This window comes from Calidris pugnax, unplaced genomic scaffold (genome assembly GCF_001431845.1).
Source record: "Calidris pugnax isolate Ruff unplaced genomic scaffold, ASM143184v1 scaffold29, whole genome shotgun sequence".
Taxonomy (NCBI): Eukaryota; Metazoa; Chordata; class Aves; order Charadriiformes; family Scolopacidae; genus Calidris; species Calidris pugnax.
The window spans coordinates 2,160,159-2,178,012 of NW_015090768.1; the positions used below are offsets into that span (position 1 = coordinate 2,160,159).

Genomic DNA, 17,854 nt, shown 5'->3' on the forward strand with positions numbered 1-17,854 from the left:
TGCCACTTCCCTGGAAATACGTCAGCTGCTGCCCTAGATACCGGCTCTGCTCCGCCAACCGCTCCCTCCCAGGCTTCACCAGCTTATTGCTCGCGTTATCCTCAGCATCCTTCCCTCCGTCCTCAGTTCACCCCTCCAGCCAGCCCACCCGAGGACCACCACATCTCCAGCCCGCCCTCCCCAGCTCCCTCTCCTTCTCGGGGACGGATATTCAAGAAAGCCAGCATTTATTTGTCATTTTTTTCCGCCTTCAGACCAGAGTTTTGCTCATTTCTCCACTAGTTCCCCCCGGCTGCAGCCTCTCCTTGTAGGATGTGACCGATGCTCCCTGTGCCACCCACTCCCACCTTCAGCCAAGAGCCTGTTTTCTGGCCATGTTAGAGCTCTCCCCTTCTGAGAAGTCAACCCGAAGGCTCAAAGTGGTATTTTACGCTCTCCCAAAAGCCAAATACCCACTGTCTGTCAAATCCAGCTCCTCTCCTAATTCTCCTCCTCCTGCAAACAACCCCCCCCATCACATATGCCGCGCTTTGCTCATGGCTTGTGCTTTTTTGTCAGGGGGACCAAGCCATGGAAACCAAGAGACCTTCCCAGCCAGGGGAGGGAGAGCAACGCACGGCACCAAATCTGCTTTCATAGGCTTTTAACCATAACGGATTTTAATCTGGTGGAAGCAACTGTCTAGACTACGACCTGTTCGCTTTCACAAACATGTATTATATTTGCTTTTTTTCCCCGCTCTTCTGCTTTTCTTTTTATGGTACTCCTCTCCTAAAACTGTGTTACTTCAATCATCAAATAATGCATTTATCGACCTATCGTGTTTGACCCACGGCTTCCAAAAGCTTTTTATAATGGAACCAGGCCCTTTGGATTAATTCAACTCGCTGTCATTTCACCACACCTATTGCCTTCATCTAAGAAATCGTATGAATGCACGTCAGGCTCACGTGTCCTCCAGCTTTCAAGGAATAGTTCCTGGAGAAAACCTTAATGTCATCAGATATGGAGCACGAACCTTGTGAGGAGCAGCTGAAGGAGCTGGGGGTGTTCAGCCTGGAAAAAAGGAGGCTGAGGGGAGCCCTTCTCGCTCTCTCCAACTCCCTGAAAGGAGGCGGTAGCCAGGGGGGTTCGGTCTCTTCTCCCAAGGAACAGGCCATGGGACAAGAGGAAATGGCCTCAAGTCTTGCCAGGGGAGGTTCAGATTGGAGATTAGGAACAATTTTCACATGGAAAGGGTTATTAAGCCTTGGAATGGGCTGCCCAGGGAAGTGGTTGAGGCACCATCCCTGGAGGTGTTTAAAAGCTGGGTTGACATAGTGCTGAGGGACATGGTTTAGTGATGGTTTTTATCAGAGTTAGGCTGATGGTTGGACTAGATGGTCTTAAAGGTCCCTTCCAACCCAGACAATTCTATGCTCATTCTCTCCCGTCGAATAGCAAATGGGGGGGCACAGCAGGTGGCATTTAATAGAAGGCCCCCCATTCCCTGTGGCAAAGGGGGAGCCTGAAGGGAACCTTCTTAATGCCAAAGTCCACTTGGATTACAAAGCCAAGTTTCCTGCTGATGTATAATCCAGGCAAACACAAAAACAGAAAGAAAAAGGAAATACAGGAAGTCTTCCATTGTAAAAGAGGAATCACCAGAGTTTTTATCAAGTTTCAGAATTACATTAACCACCCTAGAATTTAACGTTTTTGTTGTTGTTGCTGTTACTGCTTACATTAATCGTTAACCTCTGCTTGGAGTTAACACACACACACAGCAGGTACCAATGCCTCGGGGGGAGACAGGCAGCAAAAATTGCTTAAAACTTCCCATTGCAAAGAGCTGGGCTGAGGGTGACACCCCCACCCGGCTGGGCATCACCTCCTCGGGATGAACTTTGCCTGGAAAGTTCCTGCAAAAAACCTACTGAGCTCTTTTTAAGACCAAAATAATGGAAGCCATAACAAAGGGTCTGTCAGAAGCTGGCTGGAGGTTGCAGGGTTTGATTTGTTAATATTTTTTTTTTCTCTTTTCTCTTTCAGGCTATTGCTTTAAAGGTTTAATTTTAAACTTGGCAGGAGTGCCCAGCCGCTGTTAATCAGGGATCAGCCTCTCCCTGAGACAAACACTCACCGTTGACTCACTGATGGTCTTTTGAAAGCCAAAATCTTAGCACACGTGCACTAATTGGAGCTGTTTTAGCGCCGGGCTGTTAAACAGCCCCAACGGCGACGGGCACCGGAGCCCCCCCAGACACCACCTCGAAAAGCAAAACGAGGTGAAAAAATTCAGTTAAAAAAATAGGTGGCAACAAAACTAGGGGCTGTTGTAGCCCCACAGATGGGGCCTTGACCTGGTCACCAGCTGCTTTGGGTTCTTGCCACGGTAATATTGCTGTGGAGCGGCCGGGGACACGGACTCCAGCACCAGGGGACACAATAACAGCTCTTGGCCTTTCTCAGAAGTTCTGGGGGTATTTTCCCCTCTCGTATCTTGGCAGTTGGAGGAACACGGGTTCTTGTTTCGAAAGCTTTATCGGGATTTCCTTCGTAAACCTCTTTTCCAGAGGTTAATAGCTGGGATAAAGATTTCTTCGAGCTACCAGCTCCGGGCAGTGAGCTGTTATTGGGAACACCACCATGGAAAAGGGGCTGGAAATCCACACCCTGCAGAAGGAATGAGTCAAATGTTGGGTTTCCTGCTGACCTGGGGTTTGTTATATACAAAGAATTCTAGAAGTTGAGTGAGTATTTTATTTAAACACAGCCTCCTGCAGCTGGTGTCACTACCCCTCTGCCACCCTGAGAGCAGCTCCGTGTCACCAACCACCCGGTCCCTACAAATCACCCCCTTTGCTGATGGGAAAAGTGAAAAAACCCACTATTCCAGGGGCCATGAGACATTCCCTTCGAGTTATTGCTGCTGAACATCCTTCTGTGCAGCGTAAAGCCTGGTGTGGAGGAGCACCCTAACCGACACGATGCCCAGAGCAGGAGGGATGGATGGATGGACAGACAGACAGATGCTGGGCACTGCCCTCAGCTCCCCAGGTCCAAAGGGAGGTGATTATGCTTCCTTCTGCGCAGTGTAAAGCCTGGTGTGGAGGAGCACCCTTACCAACACGATGTCCAGAGCAGGAGGGATGGATGGACAGACAGACAGACACTGGGCACTGCCCTCGGCTCCCCAGGTCCAAAGGGAGGTGATTATGCCCCTGTACTCGGCACTGGTGAGGCCACACCTGGAGTATTGTGTCCAGTTTTGGGCACCTCAATCCAAGAGAGATCTGGAGGTGCTGGAGCGAGTGCAGAGGAGGGCAACGAAACTAGTGAAGGGCCTAGAAGACAAATCATATGAAGAGCGGCTGAAGGAGCTGGGGCTGTTTAGTGTGAGGAAGAGAAGCCTGAGGGGAGACCTCATCACTCTCTACAACTACTTGAAAGGACACTGTAGAGAGGTTGGTGCTGGTCTCTTCTCACAGGTAATTAACGACAGAACGAGAGGGAACGGCTTCAAGCTCCAACAGGGGAGGTTTAGATTGAACATTAGGAAGGAATTTTTCACTGAAAGAGTGGTCGGGCATTGGAACAGGCTGCCCAGGGAGGGGGTGGAGTCCCCATCCCTGGATGTGTTTAAGGGATGTTTAGATGGGGTACTGAGGGACATGGTGTAGGGGAGGACTTTGTAGAGTAGGGTTGATGGTTGGACTCGATGATCCCAAGGGTCTCTTCCAACCTCAACGATTCTATGACTCCATGATTCTATGAAAGCTCAGCCTGAGTTTAACCCTGAGAACTAAATGAAGTATTTTCCCCTACGCAGCCCCGTCCTCGCTTCCATCCTGGTCACCACTGGGTAACACAGATTTGGGGTTACATTTGGCATTTATTCCTCCTCTAGGTGAGATTTCTCGGAAGGACGGTTTAAAGGAAATAAGGTGTGATTAAAAAGCTTTCTCCCCACATTGCAGAACCAAACCTGCAATCGTTATTCATTGTTTCCACTGGTTCTGTCCCAGGAAACTCTGGATTATGGCAGATTTCTGGCTGCCAGGAGAGGAGAGCCACCTCGAACCATGCCTCTGGCTCACAGAGAGCCAGCTTTCCTTCCTAATTTCCATATATATATATTTATGTGTGTGTACATATATAATTTCCTTCATAATAACCACATACAAAAGCAAGATCCTGAAGCTTCTAATGCAGGACACAAAAAGCCCCCATTCCACGTAATACAACAACGCCGACAGCATGTTGATTTTTGATGAGTGTGCTCTAAACTGCTGGAACTACAGTAAAAAATAAGCAGCTGGGCCACCTCTGGAAGAACAGAGAGCACCCACCTGGGCAGAGGTGCCGGTATTTCTCAGCAAGGCCACCTTCTAACGAGCTCTGCTTCGTTTGGGCAGATCTATCTGACGTGGCAGGAGCATTGCAGAGCTCATAAAACCCCAGCGGGTCTTCTCCTGCAGCCCCCCCCCACACACCCCCCCTTCTCCACAGAGTCTTTGCTCAATTTATCCCAGCTCATCCCCGACGCTCCTCAGAATCGCGGGTTTATTTATTTAAATACCAGCGAGATAAAGGAGGGGAACAATAGAACAAAACAGCAAAGGTTTTTCCGAGAGAAAAAAAGAAAAAAGAAAAACCAACCCTCATTTTTATTCTTGTGATGGATCCCCATAAATCTGTATTTCTCCCATGGGGGAGCTCACCCACCTGTGGTCACACAGCCCAGGTCCCAGCTTGGCCTGAGGACACGGCGGGTGAGGACTTCTCAGAAACAGGACTCTTTTACCCCAGGGCCCTCGTTTGCATCTTTAGAACTGCTTTGTGACGCTGCCCCTGCTTCCTTAAAACCACTTCTCTGCATTTAGGTACAAAAAGGTTAAAAATAATAATAACAATTCTTAAAAAGAGAAGGATTCCTAATGCTCAAAGAGACCCCAGCAGCGCCCGCGACTGCTGGGCGAGGAACCAGCTTTTCTGGTGGGGTTTTTTTTTTGGTTTTTTTTGCTTTTTTTTTTTTTTGGTGGTGTTGTCACGATTTCATTTCTCTGCAAGTTTAACAAGACAGAGCGGGGCTGGTTTGAAACCTCCCGGTGACGTCAATGGGCCGGCGAAATCAGAGCCCCGGGAATCAGGGCCACGGCGCGGGGGGCTCCATCCATCACGCTCCCCCCAGCAACCACGGAGCTGCCTTTTACAACCCCCCCCCCCCCCCGCCACCACGGGAAGATCTTTCTTTTTTTTCCTTTTTTTTTTCCTGTGTGCTCACTACGACGAACAATGAAAACAGGTATTAAAAACTGCAGATGGCAAATGTATTAAAGCGCTAAAGCTCTTTGCTAAATTCTGGAAGTTTAATATTTTTAAATTTTTTTTTTTTTGGAAGAAAAATATAAAATTCCAAAGTTACAAAATCGATGCTTGGCTTATAAAGGGATTTAATGATAATTTTACAGGATATATTCCCCCCCCTTTTCTCTTGTATGGTTCTGTTGCTTTTTTATGTCGCTCTCACTATAAATTCCAGAAAAAAAAAAAATGACTGCAAGCCTTTAACTGCAGCTTTTTAGTTTTTTTTTTTTTCTTTAAGGAAAGCATATGAAAATGTGTTAATACCATCAATCTGACTGTTAAACATGAAAACAAGCTCAACAAGAAACCACCCCGTGGTATTTGATCTGGATGAATTACTGCCGTGTTGCCGTGAAGCCACATGTACCCATTTCACAGCAGCTTTGGTTTGGGAAGGAAGTGTCCCAATTCACCCAGCCCTTCTCATCTGAGATATTAAATCCATCTGCGTGAGCATGGAACAGCACGGGACCTGTCTGAAGAATGAGACACCACCTCCTAAGCCACCACAGAGCACATGATGGGGAGGTGGTGGGAGGAACAGGTATCCGTGGTGGAAATGTGGTGATGGCCAGGACGATGTCTCAGGACATGGCCACAGTAGCAGGGAAGAGGGGGCGATCGTGTAATAAGAAATAAAATTATCTTAACTCCCTTTAGCACTATTAAAAATGATCTCTCAAGATTGTATGCACTGGTGATGAGGGAAGGATGAAAATCAGAGACACAGAAGTCTGCTTAGAGGTTGAAGAACTGGGAAGCCTGTGGAGCACCCAATGGTCTCCACCTTCATCAGGATGAATCATAGAATCATAGAATCATAGAATTGCCCAGGCCGGAAGGGACCTCCAAAGGCCATCTAGTCCGACCTCCCCACAGTCAGCAGGGACACCCCCAACTAGACCAGGTTGCCCAGGGCCTCGTCGAGCCTCTCCTTGAATATCTCCAGGGAAGGGGCCTCAACCACCTCCCTGGGCAACCTGTTCCAGTGCTCCACCACCCTCACAGTGAAGACCACTGCCTTCCCCTCTGAAAGCATTCAAGGAGAACCTAACTCATATGAGAAAGTTGGCATGTCCTGGTCATCCCTGGATACCACCTAAAGCAAAAGGTGTTCTCTGGAGCCCCACCAAAGCCAGGCTGGGGAGCAGCATCTGCTGAGCCACCAAAGGCAGCTCCTCCATCCAGGCTTCACCCCGGTCCATCGATGGGACCCACACAGCATCAAGCCAGGACTGAGATAAGTCAACAAGGAGGAGGAGGAAAAGACTCAAAAAATAACTTCATGTGCAGGATGGATAGAGACAGACATGGACTGGGCTAAGAAGTTTTGCATCCACAGAAAGTTATGTAAATTATTTCACTGGAAGTTCAGGTAATTAATGTAAATATGATAATGTAAGTGCGACAGGAGCAGCCTCAAAAGCCATAACTCTTATCTTCTGCCTCGCAAGGCCAGTGTGAAAACACAGCCAGGAGCAACTGGAAAAGGCACAGCGTGAAGAGAAGGGAAAGGTCACTAAATGCCAGGTCCCGTTCCTCCACCGGCCTCGCTCCGTACCCAGCTCTGCACCCAGTGAAAGCCAACGCTGCCGTGCTCAGCCCCAATTAAACCCCCATTAATCTATTGTTCAAAACCCCCTTTCCAGGCAGGCATTGTCTCCGCTCCAGACACGTTTCCACAGCGTATTCTTTACGCTTCCTACAGCCATTTGTGAGCACAAGAGAAATATTTGGCTTTCTCTCTCTAAATTGTGCCTACAGATTTCTGAGTTATGTCTCTCAAGCCTACCCTCCGCATACAAATCACTGCTTTGTTAGAGATACCGCCTATTTATAGAAGGCTACGGAATTAATACATGGAGACAACCCGAAATGGTTTAAGCGTGTCTGAAGTTACAGCTAAGCCACCCCAGAAAAGCAAGACAACGTGAAGGCAGAGCAGATTTTGACCCGCAATATTGGGAGAGAATTATTAACTCCCAGACCAAAACTTCAGGAGTTCAAAAGTCAATTTAAAAATCACAGTCAGTTTATAGGGTAGCACATGATGGAAAATACTTCCAGCATCACATCCAACTGCAAACATCTCCGCTTGAATGGAGTTGGAAGAGTTAAGGGCAGGATGGCTGGTTTGTATCCTGTGGTTATCACTCCTATCAGAAATAAGAATATTTTTCAGTACTGGCCAAAGATAGGCCAAAAGCATCTGCCATCTGCCTCTGCAGGTTGTGGAGCACCTCAAGGACATCCCAGTGTTGTCACCCAGAAGCAGATACCTGGGGTTTTGTGCCACCACTTCATTGTCTCATAGAATAACAGCGTGGTTTGGGTTGGAAAGGACCTTAAAGCCCCCCCAGTGCCACCCCCTGCCCTGGCCAGGGACACCTCCCACCACACCAGGTTGCTCCAAGCCTCCTCCAACCTGCCCTTGAACCCCTCCAGGGATGGGGCAGCCACAGCTTCTCATTTCCACCTCTGCACAGGTTAAGTGAATTTTATAGGGTAACCCATAAATCCATACCCCGACAGGCTCTCTTTGAGCCCTACAGTTTTAAATTACCCAAAACTTCACTGATTAATAAGGTCGGCTCCGATGGCCCCACTTGTCTCCAGGACCCATCTCTGACACCCCTCCCTCTGGGGATTACAGAGCTGTTGAGCATTTATTTTGGTTCTACGCTTCCCAGAGCTGAAATTACTTATTTTGCTCTTCAAACTCCAGAAACGTCTTTCTCCTTTCTCCAACAGAAACACTTGTTTCCCTGACACCCTCTGCCCCCCACAGCTGTTGTCACCATCCATAACTAACGCAGGTGGTCTCTCCTCTTCCTCCCATTTGTAATTCTGACCAATTGATCAACGCTTCCTACCCCTCTCCTCCCGATCCAATATTCCTCTGTCGTAGCTCACCAAGGTTCCTCCTCAAGAGGAACTTCTTAAATCCAACCAACAACTCCCCCTGTTGAAAAGTCAAGGGGAAGCCATGGTAATTACTTCAAGACAGGTCTAATATGGGCTAATGTGGGTTTAGGCATGGCCGGCAGCCGGAGGGACACCCACCTCCCCATCCATCCAGGGTGTGGATGGAGAGACAGCAGAGAGCAACCCTTTCCATCACAGCCATCCATCCATCCATCCATCCATCCATCCATCCATCCATCAATCCATCCATCCACGCCTCTCTGAGCGCAAAAGACACAGTTTATGCAACGTAACAACAGATACCATTGGGTTTTTTAATTAAGAAAACCTCACATTGATGTGAACCAGTCCTTGGGAAGGGAGGACACGCGGCTCCTCGCATGGAGAACTCAAGCAACTGGTGGGACCCTCCTTCCTTCCCCTTCTCGCTGCCTCCTTGTTTATAGGGCCCCCCCCGTTTCTTCCTTTCTTAACGTCTGCTTTAACCACAGGTCTTCTGATAATATAATAATGTGCTTTTCCTTTTCTCTAAATATTTACTTTTCCATTCTCCTGTCCCTGAAACACCACACAGGGCTTCTCTCGAGGAGCAGACTCCGCGCTCCGGAGAAGGAAAACTGACTGTGAAGCTTCACAGCCCAGTTCAAAGGCTCAGAGCCCTGGTCTTTTTATTAATATACACAAATACTGAGCTAGAAGTTCATCTCAGAGCCTAATGCAGAGGAAGCCACAGTTAAACTATTATCAGCAATAATAAGATTACATAGAATAAATTCTGTATAAACCCAGAATATGTATGTGTATAGGTAAGATTAAAGAATACAGTATTAGAATATTTAGAGTATCAATTCTCCTCCGTATTTTATATTCTTACAACATACAGACTACATAGACTATGTACATAGACACCATCCAATGACTTCACACCCTAAACCCAACGGTGGACCTTGACCTGTCCAAAGGGAAGGTGTTTCGGTGCCGTCTATCGGAGGGGACCTGTGGTGGGACACGGCTCTGAAGGTCCCTCACGTCTCCCTCTGCCCTGACACCTCAAGATCAGAGCAGCAGCACCTCCACCAGCTTATTAAAATCCAACAGAAGTTGGAAACAGACTCAAGGAGGTACAGAGGTACCACCATGAAAATCACCCAAATGAAAAGACTTTTTAGCGACTCATCACTTTTTAAAATGAAAATGTATGTCCAGACACAGCTGAGAGCGAAAATAACAAAGCACAACACAAAATCCTCCATCCTCTTCCCACCCCCTGCCCTCCCCGAATTACTGGGCACCGTGAGGGTGCGTTGGGAGATCAAAATCTCGTGGGGAAAGATGGAGGAAAAGCAGACATTCAGCAAGCACCGTGACAGTTTTACAGCTCGAGGGACACGCACAGCCTTATCAAGGCTTCTCTCCTGCTTTTCACAAATGTACAAGGGCACCCTGCCCAGCTCTCCTGCCCACCAGAACCTCTCTGATCCGGACAAACCCAAGTCATACTCACCAAATCCACGAATGACGGCGATTAGGTAAAAAATTAATATTTAACATCTTCCAAGACGACACTTCTCTTCTACTCGTCCGAAAACGTTCAGTACATTTTGCGCTTATCCCCCAACTTGTCTCCTCCTGAAGTTGTATCGGTGGCACGGAGATGTTTCCAGGAGTTTTTATTCTTTGTGATTACTTGTCAACTCCCATCGCAGGGTGGATGTCACTTTATAGACGGATGCAAATGACTTGGCAATCAAAATGTGAGGGTGCCTGTGGAACAGCCTCTACGGACTCCCATATTTCTTCATTTATATCAGAAGATAAAAAAAATTAAAAAAAAAAAAAATCTATTCCTGGCAAAGCCCTGACTGCAGTTTCCTGCTCTTATTTGTATAATCCCTTCCAGTGAGCCTGAGACAGGGGAGGGGGAAAAAGAAGCAAACCTTTTCCAAACTGGAGAAACCTCCCCATTTTTCCTGTTTATCCTCTCCAGGTCATGTCCCTCCTTCCTTCACCACCTTCTCAGATGCATCAAAAGTTTTCTGAGGCTGCAGAAAAACTCCTCTCCTGGGTCCCTCCTGCGCCACCCGCTCCGCACCGGGGGGTGCCAGGGATGAGGTTCCAGGGGGGACAAGGGGTGCAGGCGGCTCCAGGGGGAAATGGGGGGACACCCAGGTGCCTCTCCAGGCGTGGAGGGTGGTGGGTCACAGCCAAGGAGGGAGCAGGTCCCTACGCCCAAAGGCCTGGTTTATCCATCCCACCAAACTAGAAGAAAGAGGGAGGTTCGGGGAGGGCTGGGAGCTCCCTGCCAGGGGTCATCCTGCAGGGCTGAGCCAAACCCCGGTGGCTCGGGGAGGGGTCTGTGTTTCTGGATGGGATCCCACCAGCCCTCCCTCCAGCCTGGAGAAAATGCTCTCTCTGCCCCCCCCCCAAGGAAAATCCTCCCGGCAGGTACGGCCGCAGCCGCCGCTTCACCCGGAGCCTGGGGAGGGAGAGCAGCTTTGCCTCTCTCTCTCTCTCTCTCCTCTCTCTCTCTTTCTGCATAAAATGGAATTTTACAAGATTTACAATCTAAATCCCGCCGCTGAACATCAAACCCAGCGCAGCAGCAGCTCCCCAGTGCTCGGGAAGACGTCAGGGGGTGGCTGGAAGGAGGGGGGGGATGACAAAAGCCAGCGAGCCCTGGCGGGGAGCAGATCCCCAAAGAGATGGGGGGGCTGTCGGCAACCCCCCCGGGGGCTGGGGACAAGGGGAGGGGACCCAGGGACAAAGGGAGGGCTGCTTTAAACGCGGGAGGATTGCTGCTTCCAGCAGCCACCGTGTGGGAATGCTGAAAGGGGACCTTTCCAGGCGTCCCTGCCCCGCGGCACCTCCGTCCGCCCCAGCGCGGGGACAAGGACAGGGGGGTCACACTAATCAGGCTGCGCTTCCCTCCGTTGGGGAGACACTCACAGGAGCACATTTTTCCTTCATTGGATCTTTTTTTTTTGGTCTTTTTTTTTTTTTTTTCCCCCCTCCCGGTGAAGTCTGGAGACATTTCACCTTGACAACCGAAAGGAAGGGATTTTATCACCGACTGAAACCAAGTGCATAAGCAAACACATCTAAATGGGCTTTCCATAGGGGATGTATAAATGGGGTGACACATTTCATCAGTCCTAAGTGATGCATCACATTCCCTGCCCGCAGAGAGGAGGGCACCCAACACAGCAGGAGGGGACAGCATGGGGACAGCAGCTCGGGGCACCGAGTGGGGATCACACACCACGGCTCCAGGAGCACCCATAAATCCACACCTGAAACCCTCCAGACCACCCCGTCCTGCCATTAAATCCAAACTGGGAAGGGTGGTGAGCATCTGGTTTATTAATTAAGATCTGCCAGGGTGGTGAGAGCCTGGCCCAGGTTGGCCAGGGAAGCTGTGGTTGCCCCATCCCTGGAGGGGTTCAAGGGCAGGTTGGAGGGGTCTTGGAGCAACCTGGTGTGGTGGGAGGTGTCCTTGCCCAGGACAGGGGGTTGGAAGGAGGTGATCTTTAAGGTCTCTTCCAACCCCAACCATTCCATGGTTCTATGATCTCAAACCCAATTTCAAAATACCCAGGAAGGGGTAGGGTGGCAACGTCACCACACGCCAAGTCACAGCCCAAGAGTTTACACCGACACGGTCAAAGCTAATTAAAGTCCCACACTGGAAGAACCATGTGCTTCTCTTCTGTAACCCTCAGATGAAACATTAAACTGCATTTTCTTCTATTGACACTAAAAAAAAATTATACAAATGTAGGGGCAACTTAAAAGCATGATAAAAAAGCGAGTTTCCCTGTGAAGATGGAGTGTGGATAATCCATACACAAGCAGTTTGCTCCTCAAGTTTGCCGTGCTGCACCCCCACTTTTCTCAGTTTGTTTTGCAGTTTTACAGGCAGCGGCGAATAGTTTTGCTTTCAAATCAGTACAGACCACAGAATTAGGCATCTTATATACGAAAAAGGCCCACAAACATACAGGGGGTGGAGATAAATACACAGGTACCACAGAGACACGTGCATCTTCAACCCCAGGCTGCAGATTGCACCCCTGGTAGGACAGGTAGTCAAGACGCCAATTCTGCTGTTACTGGCTTCAAAAAAAGGGAATTCACATTTTCAGAAGTGATGTTGATTACGCTGGAAAGGCACGTTGGTTTGGACTTAGCTAAAAACTCAGCTCAGAAGATATTTCAGGCCTTTCTTAATGATGGGGGGGAATTTCTAGATGACTCTGCCCCCTGTTTCTTTGGTGGAGTGAAGCCCAGCATCACGGGCTTCTTCTCTACATCCCTGGTACCCGCAGCCAGGCTGGCAAACCCCAGCATCTCAAACCCACTGAGACACCTCATGTGGTTCTCATAAATGAAAAACCCTTCGTGGGAGAGTTAAATCAAGCGACTCCCCTCACGGGGCAGGCTGAAATGGAATTTACTGTCAAATAAGAGAAATTCAGCTCACATAATGAGCTTAACCCAAGCCTCCAGGCCATTCCCGATGGACGTGCCAACGCCGTGGGCTGGGGGAGCACCAAACCCCTGTCACCCCCCAAAATCTCCCACCCGTTGCTCCACTGGCTTCTCACCCAAACTGCCCCCAACAAGTTGAAAACTCTCAGGGTTTCACGTGACTCAACAAAATTCCTGTTTAATGCCCTCCTCTTGCCCTACGTATTCTGCCCTGTTAGCTTTTCCCCAGCTCTCAGGCTGGTACATTAAAATATTGGGTTTAAAACCTGTGAAAAACACCAGCGTGTCCCTCTCGAATAGCAACTCTGCCACGTTGGCCAATGTCACTCCCATCCTTCTTGGTGAAAAAGACAAAATTAATTCCCTGCCCATTTGGCAATAGCCGTTTTCGTGTGGAATCACTTCTTTTCCATCCCACCGCACCGAGATTCTGCATTTTCTCTCCCTGTGCCCGTTTGTGTGGTTTCTCCCTCCACGTTCCCAACCTTTCCCTTCCTCGAGCATCCTGAACGTGATGTGGATAATTGCAGGGAACACGGCAGTAATCAAACGGTGGCGGGGTGGGAAGGATAATAAGTCATTCTCCGGTTTTCTTCTCCTATAGCTTCTCAGACAGTTGAATAATTATCCCCCACTAAAGACCCAAGTGAAAGACTAGCAATTGCAGTATCAACATGACATCAATGACTGCAGCTCTCAGGGCTATGATCAGAACCCGCTTCTGCCTTCACTTCTGGGCCTGAGCACTGCTGAGTGCCCTGCCTCCTCCTCCTACGCACTCCAAAAAAACCCCACCAAATTGCTCATTTTGCTCTTTGCCCGTTGGGTGCCGCATCTACGTATTTAAGATGTTTATTAATTAGAGGATAAAATGGCTTTGCGAGCCCTACGGTCCATCCTGGCAGCCCCGATGTGGATGTTCCACCAGGGAAAGGCCAAATATTTGGTGAAAAAATCGCACAGACTCTTCAAAACCATTTGCTAGAAACCCAGCACGTCTCATTTTTTTCTTTTTTCTTTTTTTTGGTGGGGGGAGAAGTTACACAATGCAGCTATTGCGCAGCTTCGCCCGGCATTATCCTGCTGCTTTGAAACACTCCAGGCCCTTCAGCACTTCGTTACCTTCATTCCCTCCATCAACAGCAGGTCGCCCTGACGGCTCGGGAATGTTCTCTGTCCTCGAAAGGCACAGGCATAGCAGCCTGGAAAAAAAAAAACCCCAATCGGCTGACGTTTTGGGCTATCTTGAGACAAACCAGAAGCGCCGGCAGACGGGTAAAAATATGCACGTTTGATGCTCTCTCCTGCCGGATGAAAATCCGTGTATTAATGCAAGAACACGTTGGGGTTTTCACCCCAGATAAATAAATAAAATGCTAAACGTGTTTAGAGGAATATTTTGTCTCCCTCCTATGATTCTATGAACCTGGTTATTAATAGTCGAATAATAGTTATTAATAGTGGAATAATCAGGATAGCATACAAACAGCCCCTCTATGATTCTATGAATCTGGTTATTAATAGTCAAATAATAGTTATTAATAGTGGAATAATCAGGATAGCATGCAAACAGCCCAGCTGACAATAGAAAAGCATGAAAACCACCCAAAAACCATCTCCTGCCCTAGCGCTGCCACCCGGTATTTTATGAGCTGTTTCGCAGAGCGGTATCGACCCCTTTCGCAAATGTTTAGATTGTTGGGGTGGGTTTTGTTTTTTGTGTCACATGTCACTGCCACCGGCTGCTCCGGGCAGCACAAAGGCTGCCATTGATTTGGGAAGGAGGCAATTGCTGCTGCCCCGAACCCACCACGCAGCAGCTTCTCATTCATTCCCTCTTTCTGGCCACGCTGATTCATAATGATGAAATACTGATTTGCAATTCAAATGCCCTTCTTTCTCTTAAAACAGGCTGCCCAAGGACTGACCCGAGAGCTGCAGGAAAATTACCTTATCAGCTCTCACATTAAATGCCAGCATTCTCTGCGTAATACTGAAAAATGATAATCTATTTTTCTTGAATTTTGGAGGTCTCTTTACCAAATACTAAGCTATACCTGCTGTAACTTGACTTGAAACCCACAGGTAATTTGGTGTGCCAGGAAATTACTGGCTCCAAAGCCTGACCTGGGTCTCCTGAAGACTCTTCTGCAAAATCCATAAGCCAAAGACCTCACAGGAAGACAAATCAAAGATAAGCCCAGTGTTGGGCTGCAGAAAGTAGCAAGCATCATTACAGACATGTATTAATCAGGGACAAACTCAGAGAAACCTCTTGCCAATGCAGATGGCTCTGTCTAATTTCCAGCTCAACTACCCAAGGCTGGTTTTTCCCTGCTCTGTGGCTGGTGCTGCCCCTACACCGGTGTGAGGGGTGTTTATGAGGTGCTGAACATCAACGATGGGCTCCTTCTCATCATCTTACACTCATGTTGACCTCCATCTATGGAGCTCTGGATAAATACAGGCAGGAGATGGCACCAGCTCTTTATGTTTTCCAAAAGTGGTACCACTGAAAGTCATTTGGCAGCAAGAAACCTCAGTTTCCAGACCAATGCTATTGATATACCCTGAATCTTTCCTCCACAAATGCAAAACCAAAGTGCCCCCAGAATGATTTATCTACTCAAAACAGATACATCACCTCTTTCTTTCTCACCAACACCTTCCTTCCCTTCTTCCCATTCTAAAACCTGTATTTTCAAATGGGTAACATTCAAGCCAAGCAAATGCATAGGGAAGAGGAGGAGTTTCAAAGCAAACCATTCACATAATGAAGAATAAATTTACATTGGATATTGGGAACAATTTCTTCCCCCAAAGGCTCCATTGATGAAGGGGGGGACCCAAGACAGTGCTTGTTGTGTTACCCCCTAATGACTCTGAGTTGCCTCATCTCCAATTATCAGTCTGCCTACAGGTGATGATATTCTGATATGCAAGGGATTACAGCACTTTTTCTCTGTTACTTCATTTAATTTCACCCAGAAAGCAGCCATGGGTGTGTTTTATCCCTCACCGAGGTAATACAGCAAAACTACGTCTCCGAAGCAGCGGAGCGTCGAGAGCAAATAAATTCCATCCACAGCGTAAAGCTCATGTTGAAAAATTTGTGGTAGTTTTCTGTCTCCGTTGGATAAATGATGCTCGGTTTGGGTTCAGTCACCCTGCATCCTGCAGCGGGAACTCGTGTCCCCTGCAGCATCCCTTCCTCAAATGGGTCTGCGAGAGCTGGAGAGGTTGGGAGTAGCCAAAGTGGAACGTAAAATTAAAGCTCCCTAAAGTAAAGTAAGATGCAGTAAAATTGTAGCTCAAAATATAATCCAGCTGGAAACCTGCTCAGAGCTCCCATCCCTTCTGTATTCAGCCTGTTCCCAGCACTGAGGTTTTGGTGTCCTCTCACCAAAAATGTGCATTCTAAAGATGTCATTGTATATGCTGTTGACATTAAATAGAGAAAAACTCTCCCACTAATTAATTGCAGGCTAAGTCAGTACTGAGACCCCTTGGAGATGGTTACGAAGAACGTGGTGCTCACAGAGCAGCTGCTGCTGTTGATTCATTATGTTATTTTCTGTTGGAAACGAACCCTTGGAAGAGGCGGTGGTGGAGTCACCATCCCTGGAGGGATTTCAAAGCCAGGCAGAGGTGGTGCTGAGGGACATGGGGCAGTGGGGGTTGGGGCAGTGCTGGGTTGGTGCTTGGACTCCATGATATGAAAGGTCCCTTCCAACCAAAATGATTCTATGATTCTAAATTCAAGAACATCCCCTCCTGCACTAGGGCACAGGACCTGGCTCTGGCACTTGGTCCCATGGCCCCACGTGCCACCACTGAGGTACCAGACCTCAGAGTCAGAAAGAGCCTGTACGGGAAACAGAGGAAACTAAAAAAGAGGGGGAAAAAATGGAAAATCATCTCGCTGATATTCAATCCACCCTGTAACTTCCCAGCGAATGGTTCTGAAAGGTTTCCAACAGAAAATAACATAATGAATCAACAGCAGCAGCTGCTCTGTGAGCACCACGTTCTTCGTAACCATCTCCAAGGGGTCTCAGTACTGACTTAGCCTGCAATTAATTAGTGGGAGAGTTTTTCTCTATTTAATGTCAACAGCATATACAATGACATCTTTAGAATGCACATTTTTGGTGAGAGGACACCAAAACCTCAGTGCTGGGAACATGCTGAATACAGAAGGGATGGGAGCTCTGAGCAGGTTTCCAGCTGGATTATATTTTGAGCAACAATTTTACTGCATCTTACTTTACTTTAGGGAGCTTTAATTTTACGTTCCACTTTGGCTACTCCCAACCTCTCCAGCTCTCGCAGACCCATTTGAGGAAGGGATGCTGCAGGGGACACGAGTTCCCGCTGCAGGATGCAGGGTGACTAAACCCAACCTGAGCATCATTTATCCAACGGAGACAGAAAACTACCACAAATTTTTCAACATGAGCTTTAAGCTGTGGATGGAATTTATTTGCTCTCGACGCTCCGCTTCTTCGGAGACGTGGTTTTGCTGTATTACCTCGGTGAGGGATAAAACACACCCGTGGCTGCTTTCTGGGTGAAATTAAATGAAGTAACAGAGAAAAAGTGCTGTAATCCCTTGCATATCAGAATATCATCACCTGTAGGCAGACTGATAATTGGAGATGAGGCAACTCAGAGTCATTAGGGGGTAACACAACAAGCACCGTCTTGGGTCCCCCCCTCCATCAGTGGAGACATCTGGAAAAGCAGATGCTGAATGAATGCCCGATGCTGGTGAGTTTTTTCATAGAATCACAGAATGGGTTGGAAGGGACCTTAAAGCCCCCCCAGTGCCACCCCCTGCCCTGGGCAGGGACACCTCCCACCAGCCCAGGTTGCTCCAAGCCCCCTCCAACCTGCCCTTGAACCCCTCCAGGGATGGGGCAGCCACAGCTTCTCTGGCCAACCTGGGCCAGGCTCTCACCACCCTCCCACCAAACAAGTTCTTCCCCACATCTCAGCTCCATCTCCCCTCTTGCAGGGTCCAACCCTTCCCCCTCCTCCTAGGGCTCCCCTCCCTCATCCAGAGTCCCTCCCCAGCTTTCCTGGAGCCCCC

At 48.4% G+C, this 17,854-nt stretch overlaps 1 protein-coding gene and 1 long non-coding RNA gene across 3 annotated transcripts in view; one reads left to right on the forward strand and one right to left on the reverse strand.

Moving 5' to 3' along the window:
* PDE4B (phosphodiesterase 4B) overlaps window positions 1–17,854 on the reverse strand; it is a 255,754-nt gene that overhangs the window by 110,172 nt on the left and 127,728 nt on the right. Inside the window, exon 1 of one of the 2 annotated variants that reach the window (XM_014937430.1) lies at window positions 9,779–10,750. The exons of the other annotated variant lie outside the window; for it this stretch is intronic. Within the exon in view, the coding sequence (XP_014792916.1) occupies window positions 9,779–9,825 (47 nt within the window). The 5' untranslated portion in view covers window positions 9,826–10,750. Of the gene's footprint in view, window positions 1–9,778; window positions 10,751–17,854 lie in introns of those variants that run through there. 2 annotated transcript variants of the gene reach the window in all.
* On the forward strand, window positions 11,465–14,138 carry LOC106885339. Its single transcript, XR_001411427.1, has 2 exons — window positions 11,465–11,618; window positions 13,802–14,138. It is a non-coding gene; the product is annotated as an uncharacterized LOC106885339 (long non-coding RNA).